The sequence below is a fragment of the Pseudophryne corroboree genome, chromosome 3, assembly GCF_028390025.1.
Source record: "Pseudophryne corroboree isolate aPseCor3 chromosome 3, aPseCor3.hap2, whole genome shotgun sequence".
Classification (NCBI taxonomy): Eukaryota; Metazoa; Chordata; class Amphibia; order Anura; family Myobatrachidae; genus Pseudophryne; species Pseudophryne corroboree.
In genome coordinates, this window is record NC_086446.1 from 408,567,980 (window position 1) to 408,584,279 (window position 16,300).

At 46.8% G+C, this 16,300-nt stretch overlaps 1 protein-coding gene across 4 annotated transcripts in view; it reads right to left on the reverse strand.

The window, feature by feature from the left end:
- The window catches only part of CHD6 (chromodomain helicase DNA binding protein 6), a 522,916-nt gene that overhangs the window by 59,626 nt on the left and 446,990 nt on the right, over positions 1-16,300 (reverse strand). For 2 of the 4 annotated variants that reach the window (XM_063960189.1, XM_063960190.1), the window contains one exon: positions 8,378-8,428. The exons of 1 other annotated variant lie outside the window; for it this stretch is intronic. In XM_063960189.1, the coding sequence (XP_063816259.1) occupies positions 8,378-8,428 (51 nt within the window). The remainder of the gene's footprint in view (positions 1-8,377; positions 8,429-16,300) is intronic. One more of the 4 variants, XM_063960191.1, reaches the window with a different exon arrangement.

The window sequence follows — 16,300 nt, forward strand, 5'->3', positions numbered from 1 at the left end:
CCCAGTCTCCTGCGGAGCCGCTATTCCCCATCGTCCTTACGGAGTTCCCAGCATCCACTAGGACGTCAGAGAAATATGAGATTGTAATTGTATAGAATCTAATAAAGCATCACCTATATAATTTAGATCTTCTGAAATCTGATCAGAAATGGATTCAGACAAATTTCCCGAGGTAATGACTCCCACTGTGAACAACCGACACACAGTGTTGGGCCCAAACCAAATGTTATCACATTTTACTTGTCTGTCCTCTCCATAATATTAGAGAAAGACAACTGTAACCAATACGGATAGCTACCTAAATTCCCTTTGGGAAAAGTGTAGCTCTGATAGAACAGAAAAAACAAAACAAAGAAGGGTGTATTTTGGCTTAATAAGACTCTAAATCACCTATCTGTTCAAATGCAAAACAAAAACCAGAATCCTTTGAGTCCACATTCAATTGCAAAAAAACGAAGACAACCAAAGACAAGTGCAAACAATATATGTTACTGCCTAAATTCCCAAGAAGTAGTACAATAAAGTTATTTATAAATATCTATAACAATGATATAAAACAACTATATATCACCAGGTTAACTACCAAAAGTAATAATCATAGTGTAACTACTTATCTGTTTAAAGGACAGCCACCCCCAGTATCCTGCAGCTCCAGCCAGAGTTCAACAGCTTTCAAAACTCCCTCCAAAACAGGAGTGTGGTTTATGAAGCACAGTGGCCATCTTTCACTCAAATGAATGGGGGCGTGCAGGCATTTCCCCTCAAGCTCAGACAAGCCTGGGTATGTCCAGTTTGGTGTGTGTAGGCTCTAAAAAAGGCCGGCAACTTACTTGCTCTGTAACACCACACAGCCTGCGGACAAGTGAGTAGTAACATGCCCGGCCACCTGTAAGATGGCATGCCGGGACAGCAGTAACACAGCAAATGCATCCAGATTACCTCCTTTGCCTGCGGCCTCCTCAGATGTGTGTCTGGAATGGGGAAGAGACCAAGGTACCTGAGTGGTTTGGTGACTCTCCCATAGGCCGTCTTTAGAGTGTGCACTGTGAGTGACACCATACCCGGCTACCATGCTTATGTAAAAAGCGGTGTGCCGGGAAGCAGATTAAGCAATAAGGGTCCAAATGTAGTCTAACAAGAGATAAGGTGGAGATGGATAAAGAGTGATAAAGTACCAGCCAATCAGCTACCTAACTGCCATGTCACAGGCTGTGTTTGAAAAATGACAGGAGCTTGATGGCTGGTCATTTATCACTTTTTATCCGTCTCCATTTTATCTCTTGTTAAAGCTTAATACATTTGGGCCAGTGTTTTTAAATCTCTTAACCTTCTTGCCTGTGGCCCCTGTCAGATGTCTGTCTGGAGTAGGGGAGAGACCCAGGGACCTCTGCGGTTTAGTGACTCTCCCAGAGGCCGTCTTTAGAGTGTGATACAGGATTCACAGAAATCTCCTCTTTAAGGGATTTATTTACTAAGCCTTGGATGGAGATAAAATGGACGAAGATAAAGTCCCAACCAACCAGATCCTAACTGTCATTTTTCAAACCCAGCCTGTAACAGTCAGGAGCCGATTGGCTGGTACTTTATCTCCGTCCACTTAATCTCCATCCAAGCCATAGTAAATAGACCCCTAACTCCTACTCTGTTAGTGTTTGCTGTCTGTTTTGCCAGAGACTAAAGGGTATATTCAATACGAGTCGGGGCCATTCCGACATGCAGTTGTTGGAATGGACCCGACAACCCCTATTCAAAGAGCGGCTAAATCTGACTGTTGGATTTGGCCGTTCCCTGTGTCCTGTCCTGCTGCTGCCGTCAGCGGCTGCCGGGTGCGCTGACAGCAGTGTGCGGCGGCTGGCGGGAGAGCTTCCAGCGGCGGCCGGAGCTGGCAGCGGGAGTGATCTGTGCGGCGGTGGAGGCACTGCAGGTACTATACTCCCCGTAGCCCGCCGCACCGCTCCCCGTCTCTTCACCTCAATCCGACTTGTTTTCAAGTCGGATTGAGTTTGTCAGAAAGGGGGCCAAAACCTGGCGGATTTGGCCCGGTTTCCGACAGCAGCAGGTGGGTCGGTGTGTATTCCGCCGATCCACCTGTTTTCCGACAGCATTTCCGACAAGTCGGGAAAAATCTGCCCCTATTAAATAGGTTGGAACCCCTTCCGACCTATTCCAGTCGGAAATTGCCGTCTTTCCGACAAGACGGCAGTTACTGACTCTTATTAAATATACCCCTTAAGCACTCAAGCTTTAAAAGAAAAAAAAGGAAATGAATACTAAAATAAGAATTTACTTACCGATAATTCTATTTCTCATAGTCCGTAGTGGATGCTGGGGACTCCGAAAGGACCATGGGGAATAGCGGCTCCGCAGGAGACTGGGCACAAAGTAAAAGCTTTAGGACTAGCTGGTGTGCACTGGCTCCTCCCCCTATGACCCTCCTCCAAGCCTCAGTTAGGATACTGTGCCCGGACGAGCGTACACAATAAGGAAGGATTTTGAATCCCGGGTAAGACTCATACCAGCCACACCAATCACACCGTACAACTTGTGATCTGAACCCAGTTAACAGCATGATAACAGAAGGAGCCTCTGAAAAGATGGCTCACAACAACAATAACCCGATTTTTGTAACAATAACTATGTACAAGTAATGCAGACAATCCGCACTTGGGATGGGCGCCCAGCATCCACTACGGACTATGAGAAATAGAATTATCGGTAAGTAAATTCTTATTTTCTCTAACGTCCTAGTGGATGCTGGGGACTCCGAAAGGACCATGGGGATTATACCAAAGCTCCCAAACGGGCGGGAGAGTGCGGATGACTCTGCAGCACCGAATGAGAGAACTCCAGGTCCTCCTCAGCCAGGGTATCAAATTTGTAGAATTTAGCAAACGTGTTTGCCCCTGACCAAGTAGCTGCTCGGCAAAGTTGTAAAGCCGAGACCCCTCGGGCAGCCGCCCAAGATGAGCCCACTTTCCGTGTGGAATGGGCTTTTACAGATTTTGGCTGTGGCAGGCCTGCCACAGAATGTGCAAGCTGAATTGTACTACAAATCCAACGAGCAATCGTCTGCTTAGAAGCAGGAGCACCCAGCTTGTTGGGTGCATACAGGATAAACAGCGAGTCAGATTTTCTGACTTCAGCCGTCCTGGAAACATATATTTTCAGGGCCCTGTCTACGTCCAGCAACTTGGAATCCTCCAAGTCCCTAGTAGCCGCAGGCACCACAATAGGTTGGTTTAAGTGAAATGCTGAAACCACCTTAGGGAGAAATTGAGGACGAGTCCTCAATTCTGCCCTGTCCGTATGAAAAATTAGGTAAGGGCTTTTATAGGATAAAGCCGCCAATTCTGATACACGCCTGGCTGAAGCCAGGGCTAACAGCATTACCACTTTCCATGTGAGATATTTCAAGTCCACAGTGGTGAGTGGTTCAAACCAATGTGATTTTAGGAATCCCAACACTACATTGAGATCCCAAGGTGCCACTGGAGGCACAAAAGGAGGCTGTATATGCAGTACTCCCTTGACAAACGTCTGAACTTCAGGAACAGAAGCTAGTTCTTTTTGGAAGAATATCGACAGGGCCGAAATTTGAACCTTAATGGACCCTAATTTGAGGCCCATAGACAGTCCTGTTTGCAGGAAATGCAGGAATCGACCCAGTTGAAATTCCTCCGTAGGGGCCTTCCTGGCCTCGCACCACGCAACATATTTACGCCAAATACGGTGATAATGTTGTACGGTTACATCCTTCCTGGCTTTGATCAGGGTAGGGATGACTTCATCCGGAATGCCTTTTTCCTTCAGGATCCGGCGTTCAACCGCCATGCCGTCAAACGCAGCCGCGGTAAGTCTTGGAACAGACATGGTCCCTGCTGGAGCAGGTCCTGTCTTAGAGGTAGAGGCCACGGGTCTTCCGTGAGCATCTCTTGAATTTCCGGGTACCAAGTCCTTCTTGGCCAATCCGGAGCCACGAGTATAGTCTTTACTCCTCTCCTTCTTATGATTCTCAGTACTTTTGGTATGAGAGGCAGAGGAGGGAACACATACACTGACCGGTACACCCACGGTGTTACTAGAGCGTCCACAGCTATTGCCTGAGGGTCCCTTGACCTGGAGCAATATCTGTCCAGTTTTTTGTTGAGGCGAGACGCCATCATGTCCACCTTTGGTTTTTCCCAACGGTTTACAATCATGTGGAAGACTTCTGGGTGAAGTCCCCACTCCCCGGGGGAAGATCGTGTCTGCTGAGGAAGTCTGCTTCCCAGTTGTCCACTCCCGGAATGAACACTGCTGACAGTGCTATCACATGATTCTCTGCCCAGCGAAGAATCCTTGCCACTTCCGTCATTGCCCTCCTGCTTCTTGTGCCGCCCTGTCTGTTTACGTGGGCGACTGCCGTGATGTTGTCCGACTGGATCAATACTGGCTGACCCTGAAGCAGAGGCCTTGCCTGACTTAGGGCATTGTAAATGGCCCTTAGTTCCAGGATATTTATGTGAAGTGACGTTTCCATGCTTGACCACAAGCCCTGGAAATTTTTTCCCTGTGTGACTGCTCCCCAGCCTCTCAGGCTGGCATCCGTGGTCACCAGGACCCAATCCTGAATGCCGAATCTGCGGCCCTCTAGGAGATGAGCACTCTGTAACCACCACAGGAGAGACACCCTTGTCCTTGGAGACAGGGTTATCCGCTGATGCATTTGAAGATGCGATCCGGACCATTTGTCTAACAGATCCAACTGAAAAGTTCTTGCGTGGAATCTGCCGAATGGAATCGCTTCGTAAGAAGCCACCATCTTTCCCAGGACCCTTGTGCACTGATGCACTGACACCTGGCCTGGTCTTAGGAGTTTCCTGACTAGGTCGGATAACTCCCTGGCTTTCTCTTCCGGGAGAAACACCTTTTTCTGTACTGTGTCCAGAATCATCCCTAGGAACAGCAGACGTGTCGTCGGAATCAGCTGCGATTTTGGAATATTTAGAATCCATCCGTGCTGTCGTAGTACTATTTGAGATAGTGCTACTCCGACCTCTAACTGTTCTCTGGACCGTGCCCTTATCAGGAGATCGTCCAAGTAAGGGATAATTAAGACGCCTTTTCTTCGAAGAAGAATCATCATTTCGGCCATTACCTTGGTAAAGACCCGGGGTGCCGTGGACAATCCAAACGGCAGCGTCTGAAACTGATAGTGACAGTTCTGTACCACAAACCTGAGGTACCCTTGGTGAGAAGGGCAAATTGGGACATGGAGGTAAGCATCCTTGATGTCCAGAGACACCATGTAGTCCCCTTCTTCCAGGTTCGCTATCACTGCTCTGAGTGACTTCATCTTGAACTTGAACCTTTTTATGTAAGTGTTCAAGGCTTTCAGATTTAAAATGGGTCTCACCGAGCCGTCCGGCTTCGGTACCACAAACAGCGTGGAGTAATACCCCTATCCCTGTTGTAGGAGGGGTACCTTGATTATCACTTGCTGGGAATACAGCTTGTGAATGGCTTCCAATACCGCCTCCCTGTCGGGGGTAGACGTTGGTAAAGAAGACTTCAGGAACCGGCGAGGGGGAGACGTCTCGAATTCCAATTTGTACCCCTGAGATACTACCTGCAGGATCCAGGGGTCCACTTGCGAGTGAGCCCACTGCGCGCTGAAATTCTTGAGACGGGCCCCCACCGTGCCTGAGTCCGCTTGTAAGGCCCCAGCGTCATGCTGAGGACTTGGCAGAAGCGGGGGAGGGCTTCTGTTCGTGGGAAGAAGCTGTCTGTTGCAGTCTTTTTCCCCTTCCTCTGCCCCGGGGCAGATATGAGTGGCCTTTTGCCCGCTTGCCCTTATGGGGACGAAAGGACTGAGCCTGAAAAGACGGTATCTTTTTCTGCTGCAAGGTGACTTGGGGTAAAAAGGTGGATTTCCCAGCCGTTGCCACCAGGTCCGATAGACCGCCCCCAAATAACTCCTCCCCTTTATACGGCAATACTTCCATATGCCGTTTGGAATCCGCATCCCCTGACCACTGTCGCGTCCATAATCCTCTTCTGGCAGAAAATGGACATCGCACTTACTCTTGATGCCAGAGTGCAAATGTCTCTCTGTGCATCTCGCATATATAGGAATGCATCCTTTAAATGCTCTATAGTCAATAATATATTGTCCCTGTCCAGGGTATCAATATTTTCAGTCAGGGAATCCGACCAAGCCACCCCAGCACTGCACATCCAGGCTGAGGCGATTGCTGGTCGCAGTATAACACCAGTATGAGTGTATATACTTTTAAGGATATTTTCCAGCCTCCTATCTGCTGGCTCCTTAAGGGCGGCCGTTTCTGGAGATGGTAACGCCACTTGTTTTGCAAAGCGTGTGAGCGCCTTATCCACCCTAGGGGGTGTTTCCCAACGAGCCCTAACCTCTGGTGGGAAGGGATATAGTGCCAATTTTTTTTTAGAAATTAGCAGTTTTTTGTCGGGGGTAACCCACGCTTCATCACACACTTCATTCAATTCATCTGATTCAGGAAAAACTACGGGTAGTTTTTTCACACCCCACATAATACCCCTTTTTGTGGTACTTGCAGTATCAGAGATGTGCAAAACCTCCTTCATTGCCGTGATCATGTAACGTGTGGCCCTACTGGAAAATACGTTTGTTTCTTCACCGTCGACACTGGAGTCAGTGTCTGTGTCTGGGTCCGTGTCGACCCACTGAGGTAACGGGCGTTTAATAGCCCCTGACGGTGTTTGAGACGCCTGGACAGGCACTGAGCTGCCGGCTGTCTCATGTCGTCAACAGTTTTCTGTAACGTGCCGACACTGTCACGTAATTCCTTAATTACGGCCATCCATTCAGGTGTCGACTCCCTAGGGGGTGACATCACCATTATAGGCAATTGCTCCGCCTCCACATAATTTTCCTCCTCATACATGTCGACACACACGTACCGACACCCAGCACACACACAGGGAATGTTCTGATAGAGGACAGGACCCACTTAGCCCCTTGGGGAGACAGAGGGAGAGTTTGCCAGCACACACCAGAGCGCTATATATGTATAGGGACAACCTTACAATAAGTGTCTATCCCTTATAGCTGCTTATATCTGTTATTTTGCCAAATAAGTGCCCCCCTCTCTTTTTTACCCTGTTTCTGTAGTTGCAGGATGCAGGGGAGATTCTGGAAGCCTTCCTACCAGCGGAGCTGTGTGGGAAAAATGGCGCTGTGTGCTGAGGAGATAGGCCCCGCCCCCTTCACGGCGGGCTCTTCTCCCGCTTTTTTCTGGAAAACTGGCAGGGGTTAAATACATCCATATAGCCCAGGAGCTATATGTGATGTATTTTTTGCCAAATAAGGTAAATTCATTGCTTCCCAGGGCGCCCCCCCCAGCGCCCTGCACCCTCAGTGACCGAAGTGTGAAGTGTGCTGAGAGCAATGGCGCACAGCTGCAGTGTTGTGCGCTACCTTATGAAGACAGGAAAGTCTTCTGCCGCCGATTTATGGACCTCTTCTTGCTTCAGCATCTGTAAGGGGGCCGGCGACGCGGCTCCGGGACCCATCCATGGCTGGGCCTGTGATCGTCCCTCTGGAGCTAATGTCCAGTAGCCTAAGAAGCCCAATCCACTCTGCACGCAGGTGAGTTCGCTTCTTCTCCCCTTAGTCCCTCGATGCAGTGAGCCTGTTGCCAGCAGGTCTCACTGAAAATAAAAAACCTATTTAAACTTTTACTCTAAGCAGCTCAGGAGAGCCACCTAGATTGCACCCTTCTCGTTCGGGCACAAAATCTTAACTGAGGCTTGGAGGAGGGTCATAGGGGGAGGAGCCAGTGCACACCAGCTAGTCCTAAAGCTTTTACTTTGTGCCCAGTCTCCTGCGGAGCCGCTATTCCCCATGGTCCTTTCGGAGCCCCAGCATCCACTAGGACGTTAGAGAAATAAAAGCTAGGAACTAGTTAGTGCCTTCTCCAAAGCACTAAAAAGAAGACTGAGGTTATGGTGGATGGAGAGGGGTTTTATAGGGGGTGGGAAACGGTCTCAAACTTTTTAGTGCCCGCCTCCACAGCTCAATATGCATTACCCAGAAGTAATGGCATTCCCCAGATGGATCACAAAGGAAATACAAAAAACTCAGGTGCAGAAAAGAATTAAAGACTTACTTTCTTTAGTGATGGTGAAACCATTTTACTTCTATTCACAACTTATGACCCCTGGTCCTTTGTGGCAAAGTCTAAAATAATTATTACTTTTCTATTACCCATTGGTACATATGGCTTATTTTAATTTTACTTTGAAAACTTGAATGGCAACTGCTTTCATAAGACTTTGACATTTTCAAAAGGATAAAATAAGAAACCCTATTCCTAAAATGCCCAACAGAATTGACTCTAACCTGTGGGTTCTGACTTCCAAATCCATGTTCTGCCATAATTATTGGTGTCTTCTGGTGGACGAATGCAAGAGAGAAACAGAAAATCCCAAACCAGGTACTCAATGTTAAAACTTGCACAGCCATACACACTAATGCAGTGCATGCCGAATTACATTGTACAGTAACACCATAAAAGAAGTCAATACATTCTGTGATGGCAGAACACCAATGATTACCGAAAGTAACCCACAACTACTCGGCATGTCATGATATTATATGTGATCACACAATTACTGAGGTGTGTCATGCTCAGACTCGGCACACTGAAAAATATGGTGATGATAAATAAAACATGCAGACATTATAATATATGATACAATGTGCCCATTTCATATGTCCCTTATTATAATACACAAGTGCACTCACTGTTACCAGATAATTCTATAGAGATACTGTATATGTGTATATATATATATATATATATATATATATATATTTATATATACACACACATCAGATTTAAGAGGAAATGGACCATTTTGCACAATAAAGAGGAAATTGGCAAAGTATTTCATCAAAGAATTTGGAGTACTGGACAAGCAAGGAAAAGTTCAAAATGATTCAGAAAAGTGGTGTGTTGTGAATGTTGCACGAGTCAATTAGGACTTCCAGGTAAGAAACCCACTTATCTGTTTCACAGAGGGTACAATATGGTGAGGAAGGTAAAATTAGTTTATTCCCCTGTAATGTATAAACAAGTTAGTTGCAAGGCACCCAGAAAATTGTTAGTGTTGGCCCAATCTCACCAAATAAGTGATCTCGAATTTATTAGCAATGCTAGGTATCAGCCAAGTGAAATCCAAGTGGAGTCCTGGTGGAGATTGCACTTATTCTTACTTTTATAAAAAAATATGTTGTTTTTTTCTGTGAAACAATGCATCTGAAAAGTATTCACAGCGCTTCACTTTTTCCACATTTTGTTGTTACAGCCTTATTCCAAAATGGAACAAATTAATTTTTCCCTCAAAATTCTACACACAATACCCCATAATTACAATTTTTTTTTGTTTTGTTTTTTTAGATTTTTGCAAATTTATTAAAAATGAAAAACTGATAAATCACATGTACAATAGTATTCACAGCCTTTGCTAATACTTTGTTGATGCACCTTTGGCAGCAATTACAGCCTCAAGTCTTTTTGAATATGATGCCACAAGCTTAGCACACCTACCAGTTTTGCCCATTCCTCATTGCAGCACCTCTCAAGCGCCATCAGGTTGGATGGGAAGCGTCGGTGCACAGCCAATTTCAGATCTCTCCAGAGATGTTCAATCGGATTCAAGTCTGGGCTCTGGCTGGGCCACTCAAGGACATTCACAGAGTTGTCCTGAAGCCACTCCTTTGATATCTTGGCTGTGTGCTTAGGGTTGTTGTCCTGCTGAAAGATGAACCGTCACCCCAGTCTGAGGTCAAGAGTACTCTGGAGTAGGTTTTCATCCAGGATGTCTCAGTACATTGCTGCATTCATCTTTCCCTCTATCCTGAACAGTCTCCCAGTTCCTGCCGCTGAAAAACATCCCCACAGCATGATGCTGCCACCACCATGCTTCACCGCAGGGATGGTATTGGCCTGGTGATAAGCGGTGACCGTTTTCCTACAAACATGACGTCTGGAAATCACACCACAGAGTTCAATCTTTGTCTCATCAGACCAGAGAATTTTGTTTCTCATGGTCTGAGAGTCCTTTAGGTGCATTTTGGCAAACTCCAGACGGGCTTCCATGAGCTTTTTACTAAGGAGTGGCTTCCGTCTGGCCACTGTACTATACAGGCCTGACTGGTGGATTGCTGCAGAGATAGTTGTCCTTCTGGAAGGTTCTCCTCTCTCCACAGAGGAATGCTGTAGCTCTGACAGTGTGACCATCGGATTCTTGGTCACCTCCCTGACTAGGGCCCTTCTCCCCGATCGCCCAGTTTAGACAGGACCTTCAAAGCAGCAAATATTTTTCTGCACCCTTCCCCAGATTTGTGCCTCAAGACAATCCTGTCTCAGAGGTCTACAGACAATTCCTTTGACTTTATGCTTGGTTTGTGCTCAGACATGCACTTTCAAGTGTGGGTCCTTATATAGACAGGTGTGTGCCTTTCCAAATCATGTCTAATCAACTGAATTTACCACAGGTGGACTCCAATTAAGCTGTAGGAACATCTCAAGGAGCTTTATGGCATAGGCTGGAAATACTTATGTACATGTGATTTCTTAGTTTTTTATTTTTAATAAATTTGCAAAGAGAGGATTTTGGTACTTACCGATAAATCAATTTCTCTGAATCCACTCGGGGATACTGGAATTAGACAGCTGTGGGGTGAAGATTGCAGACCGGAGGTAGCACAATGTAGTTCTAAAAATTTTTTATTCACAGCTGGCTCCTCCCCCTTCACTCGCCCCCCAACCCTCCAGTTTAAAAAACTGACGGAGAGAAGAGGGAACATGAAAATTAAAGGACTACGGGGAGGGACCAACCATACCACAACGTCAAACAGCAACCAAGAACTATCAAAACCATTAATCCAGAGATTTGAACTAACATAACTAGAACACTCAGGCTAGCAACACCGAGATGGGCGTCCAGTGTCCCCGAGTGGATTCAGAGAAATGGATTTATCGGTAAGTACCAAAATCCTCTTTTCTCTATCATCCACTAGGGGAAACTGGAGTTAGACAGCTGGGGACGTCCCAAAGATACCCCCATGTGTGGGAGTGCTGTCCGAAGCCTGTAAAACCAAACAACCAAAAATGGAATACCTAGCTGCAAAAGTATCAAATTTGTAGAAACGAGTGAACGTATGCGCTGATGATCACGTTGCCGCTCTACAAAATTGGGCAGTGGACGCTCCTCTAGCAGCCGCTCAAGAAGCCCCAACTGATCTTGTTGTGTGAGCACCCACTAGAAACGGGACTCTTTTCCCCTTTGATATGTTTGCCTGTTTAATGGTTAGCCGTATCCATCTAGCTAAGGCTTGTTTAGAAGCTGGCCAGCCTCTTCTGGGGCCATATACAGTACAAACAAAGCATCCGACTTCCTAACTGAACTCATAGCCTGAAAGTAAATCCTCAAGGCTCTGACTACATCCAAAGACAGGTCGCCCTCTGACAACCCGTGGAAAGACGGGACCACAATTGGTTTGTTTATGTGAAAACCAGAGACCACCTTCGTACGGAGATCCGCTCTGTCTTCATAAAACACTAGAAAAGGACTTTTACAAGACAGAGCCCCCAATTCAGATACTCGCTTTGCTGATGCCAAAGCAAGAAGCAAAGCTGTTTTCCAGCACACATATTTTAGATCTGCCCGTTCCAATAGGTCCGATTTAAAATATTCCAGCACTAAATTTAGGTCCCACGGAGCCGTGGGTGAACGAAAAGGTAGTTGGATTCTCAACACTCCCTGTAGAAAAGTCTGGACATCCTGCAAAGATGTCCTTGTAAAAGTGCCGAGACCTTCACTTTCAAAGATCCCAACCTTAATTCACTGTCCAAACCCGACTGGAGAAATCTCAACAATCTAGCAAGTCTGAATTCGCCAGGGTTCCAACCCTTAGGTTGTCACCAGTCCATATATTTATTCCAAATCCTATAGTAGTGTGCCGCAGTAACTGGCTTCCTTGCTGCCAACATAGTAGGAATAGCTGATTTTGGGATACCCTTTTTCCTTAAAATCCTGATTTCAAGAACCACGCCGTCGAATATAGGCGGTTCAGATCTGGGTGCAGGAATGGGACCTGTGACAGCAGATCCTGCCTCTGCGGTAGCCTCCAAGGCACATCCACCAGAAGACTCTTCAGATCTGAGTACCAACTCCTGCGAGGCAAGTCTGGTGCTATTAAAATTTAGCCATGCTCTTTCCTGTTTCACCTTTTTTTTTTTAACACTCTAGGCAATAAGAGAAACGGTGGAAATATGTATACCACGGTGTAGTTCCAGTGAGTCGCTAGTGCGTCGGGAATACTGCAGTCTGCGGTTTTTGCAACTCAAACAGATCAAAAAAAGGAGAATTATGGTAGACTTTCCATAGTTAAATCTATTTCTGCGAGGTCAACTGGATTCCACAGGGAATAACATCGGGGTGTAGAGTTGGATCTTGATCCGAGGCACCAACAGGCTAAAGCTTTGACTGTTCCCAGGATGCATTGCACCGCCTCCTCTATAACCCCGCCTCCAGGCACTGGAGCTCAGTTTCGTTAACCAGTCCAATGCAGTAGCAGGCAAAAGAGACGGTAGATGTTAGTCACATAGAACCACATTCTCACGACAGGAGAAGGGACTAGCGGCTAATGACATACAAACCCAAAGATGCTAAGTGCGTCAGGGTGGGCACCCTGTGGAATCCAGTGTACCTCGCAGAAAGAGATTTAACTATGCTAAGTCTACCATAAATCTCCTTTTCTGCAGCGGGGTACACTGGTATTCCACAGGGAATAACATTGGGGATGTCCTAAAGCAGTTCCTCATGGGAGGCGATACACTGCAGCGGGTACAACAACGCGGCGTCCAAAGGAATCATCCCGGGAGGTGGAAGTATCAAAGGCATAGAACCTGATGAACGTGTTCACAGAGGACCACGTAGCAGTCTTGTACAATTGTTCAGCGGATGCGGCTTGGAGGGCCACCCGAGAAGGTCCAACAGACCGGATAGAATGGGCTTTGATAGCAGTAGGAGCTGGGAGTCCAGCCTGCACATAGGCTTGTGCAATCACCATTCTAATCCATCTAGCCAAGGTCTGCTTATTCACAGGCAAGCCACGTTTGTGAAAACCAAAAAAAGTCCAAAAAGGGTATCTGACCTCCTGAGGGAGGCAGTCCTCTCTACGTAAATACGTAGAGCTCGTACTACAGCCAAAGACCGCTCTTTGGAGGATAGACCAGAAGAGATAAAGGCTGGAACCACAATCTCTTGGTTAGGATGAAAAGATGATACCACCTTAGGTAGATAACCAGGGCGAGTTCGAAGAACTGCCCGGTCACGGAGACAAATCAGAAAGGGTGGACGACAGGACAAAGCGCTAAGTCTGACACCCTCCTAGCCAAAGGCAATAGCCAGCAGAAACACGACCTTAAGCGTAAGATGTTTAAGGTCCACAGACTCAAGAGGTTCAAATGGAGGGCATTCAAAAATATCGGATCCTGTCCTGAAGTTTCAGGACTTTCTCTGGAGACAAAAACAATTGTTGGTTGTGTGTGTCCAGTAGTGCCCCCAGGTGTACCATGCTCCGAGCAGGGACCAGCGAGCACTTTTTCCAGTTGATGAGTCACCCGTGGGCTTGTAGGAATTGGACCGTCAGTTCCAGATGACTGAGGAGAACCTCTTGGGAGTTTGCCAGGATCAGCAAGTCGTCCAGATACGGCAGGATCCTGATTCCCTGATGGTGGAGAAGAGCCGTCATCACGGCCACGACCTTGGTGAAGATCTGCGGGGCCGTGGCCAATACAAAAGACAGTGCCTGGAATTGATAATGTAGGTTGCCAATAGCAAACCGCAGATATTGCTGATGCGACATGGCAATAGGTATGTGTAGGTAAGCATCCTGTATGTCCAGGGATACCATATAGTCTTCGGGTTCCATGGCCAGTACAATAGAGTGCAGAGTTTCCATACAGAATTTGGACACTCTCACAAATTTGTTCAATGATTTGAGGTTGAGTATAGGCCGGAAGGACCCATTCGGTTTCGGAACTAGAAACCAGGTCGAATAGTATCCCCTGCCTCTCTGAGACAGAGGTACCGGCACTACCACTCCTGTATCCAGGAGGGATTGTACAACCAAGTGTAGAGCTCGCGTTCTTAACGGATCCGCAGGGATAACCATTATGCAAAACTGGCGAGGGGGACGTCTCTTGAAAGAAATCACGTAACCGTGAGAGACAACTTCCCGCGCCCAAACGTCCGAAGTGGTCTTTAACCATGCCTGGGCGAACTGCAGAAGTCGGCCACCCACTCTAGAGTCCCCCAGGGGGAGGCCCGCCCCATCATGCAGCAGGTTTGTCTTGTTTGGAAGCAGGCTGACGGGCGGCCCAGGATTATTTCGATTTAGGTTTAGTGGCTTTGGAAGTACAAGCCTGTCGCGGATACACCTGACGCTTTGCTTTTCCTGGAGGTCGAAATGAACGAAAGGTGGTATCCTTAGAATTCGGAGCAGAAGGATTAGTATTATGGAGACACGCAGTCTTGGCAGCAGCCAAGTCAGTTACGATCTTGTTCAGATCCTCCCCAAATAGGATGTCTCCCTTAAAAGGGAGTACCTCCAAGGTCTTTTTGCAGTTCAGGTACACCTTCCAGGACCTCAACCACATAATTCGACGAGCCAGGATGGACATAGTAGATACCTTGGCCGCCATTACACCTGCATCAGAGGCCTCCTCCTGAATATAGTGGGAGGCTGTGGTAATATAAAAGACAGATATTGTCTGGCAGTGTCAGAAAAATCCAGAGGCAGCTCATCCTCAATTGCCTGAACCCATGCTTCAATACCTTTCGCAGCCCAGGGGGTGCCATAGTGGGTCTATGTACAGCGCCAGTGAGGGAGTAAATAGACTTCAGGCATCCCTCCACACACATACCTGTCATGTCCCTCAGTGAGGTGACAGTGGTGACTGGCAGAGTAAATGACACCACAAGACGGACAACATGAGAGTCCACCGACGGTGGAGTTTCCCACTTGTTACTCAACTCCGCAAGGATAGGATAACGAGCTAGCATCTTTTTAGACAGGGAAAATGTATTTCCTGGAGACGACCAGGAGTCCTGACGTATGTCAATGAAGTGGTCAGAATGTGGTAAGACTACCTTAGCAACCTTCTGAAGTTTGAACTTGTCAGGTTTCTTAGACACAGTAGTAGGCTCAATGTCATCATCTATTTGAAGAATTAACTTAAAAGTCTACACCAGGTCAGGAACATCGACCTGGGTTGTAGATTCCTCATCAGAAGCAACTGTATCAGTGTCTGACAGATCAGCATATGCCCCATCCACATCAGAAGAATTATCTGAAATATTAGTGGATTGTGAGGAAGAAATGGCCCCTTTAGATAACCCCTTGGCCTCAGACGGGCGGGGGGTTGACATTTGTCTAACCAAGAATTGATTTAATTGTTGTAACTGGGTAGACAGAGTATCCGTCCAGGGCAGATTAACTACAGGGACAATGTGTGTCTGCACTGGTACAGGAGGTCCCACAGGGGTCGCAGGACACGTCACAAGTGTACTCAGCATTCTTGAGAACGCTGCCCAAGGTGGGGTCTTGATTGGCCACAGGTACCGCAGGTAGACTGGGTGTATGGCACTCAGCGCCTGAACCAGCAGCTAAAACTTCCCCCTCAGGTAAATCCGTGGTGCCAGTACGGCATGGTGCAGACGCGTACGCAGATTTCCCGACCTGTGTAGCAGACATTATAGGGAATGTAGCCGTGGGGCGTAACGGTACAATATAGCCAGACAAACATATCTGCAAAAAAACGCTATGTTATGTGACAGTAAACACAGGACACAAAACAAAGGATTTAAGTGATATGAAGTGACAAACGCACAGTAAAAATACCAAGTTGTATATTCTGAGTAACACTAATATATATATATATATATACACATACATACATACACACACACACACACACACACACACGAGACCCTGACGCACCTAGCCCCCCAGGGTCAGAATATAGTGATAGTGATATGTGATATAGGAGAATGGAATCCCACACAACAGCTACAGGCACACTCAGTCACATGTACAATGCAGAAGTTATTACATATAAACAATAAAACTGCACTGGACTAGTAAATTACATTTAAATATGCACAGTAGATACTGGATGTATATCACAGAATACTTGTACCAAATATTCAGCTAGCAGTACACTTGTTCTTTACTAACACTGCCAAAAAT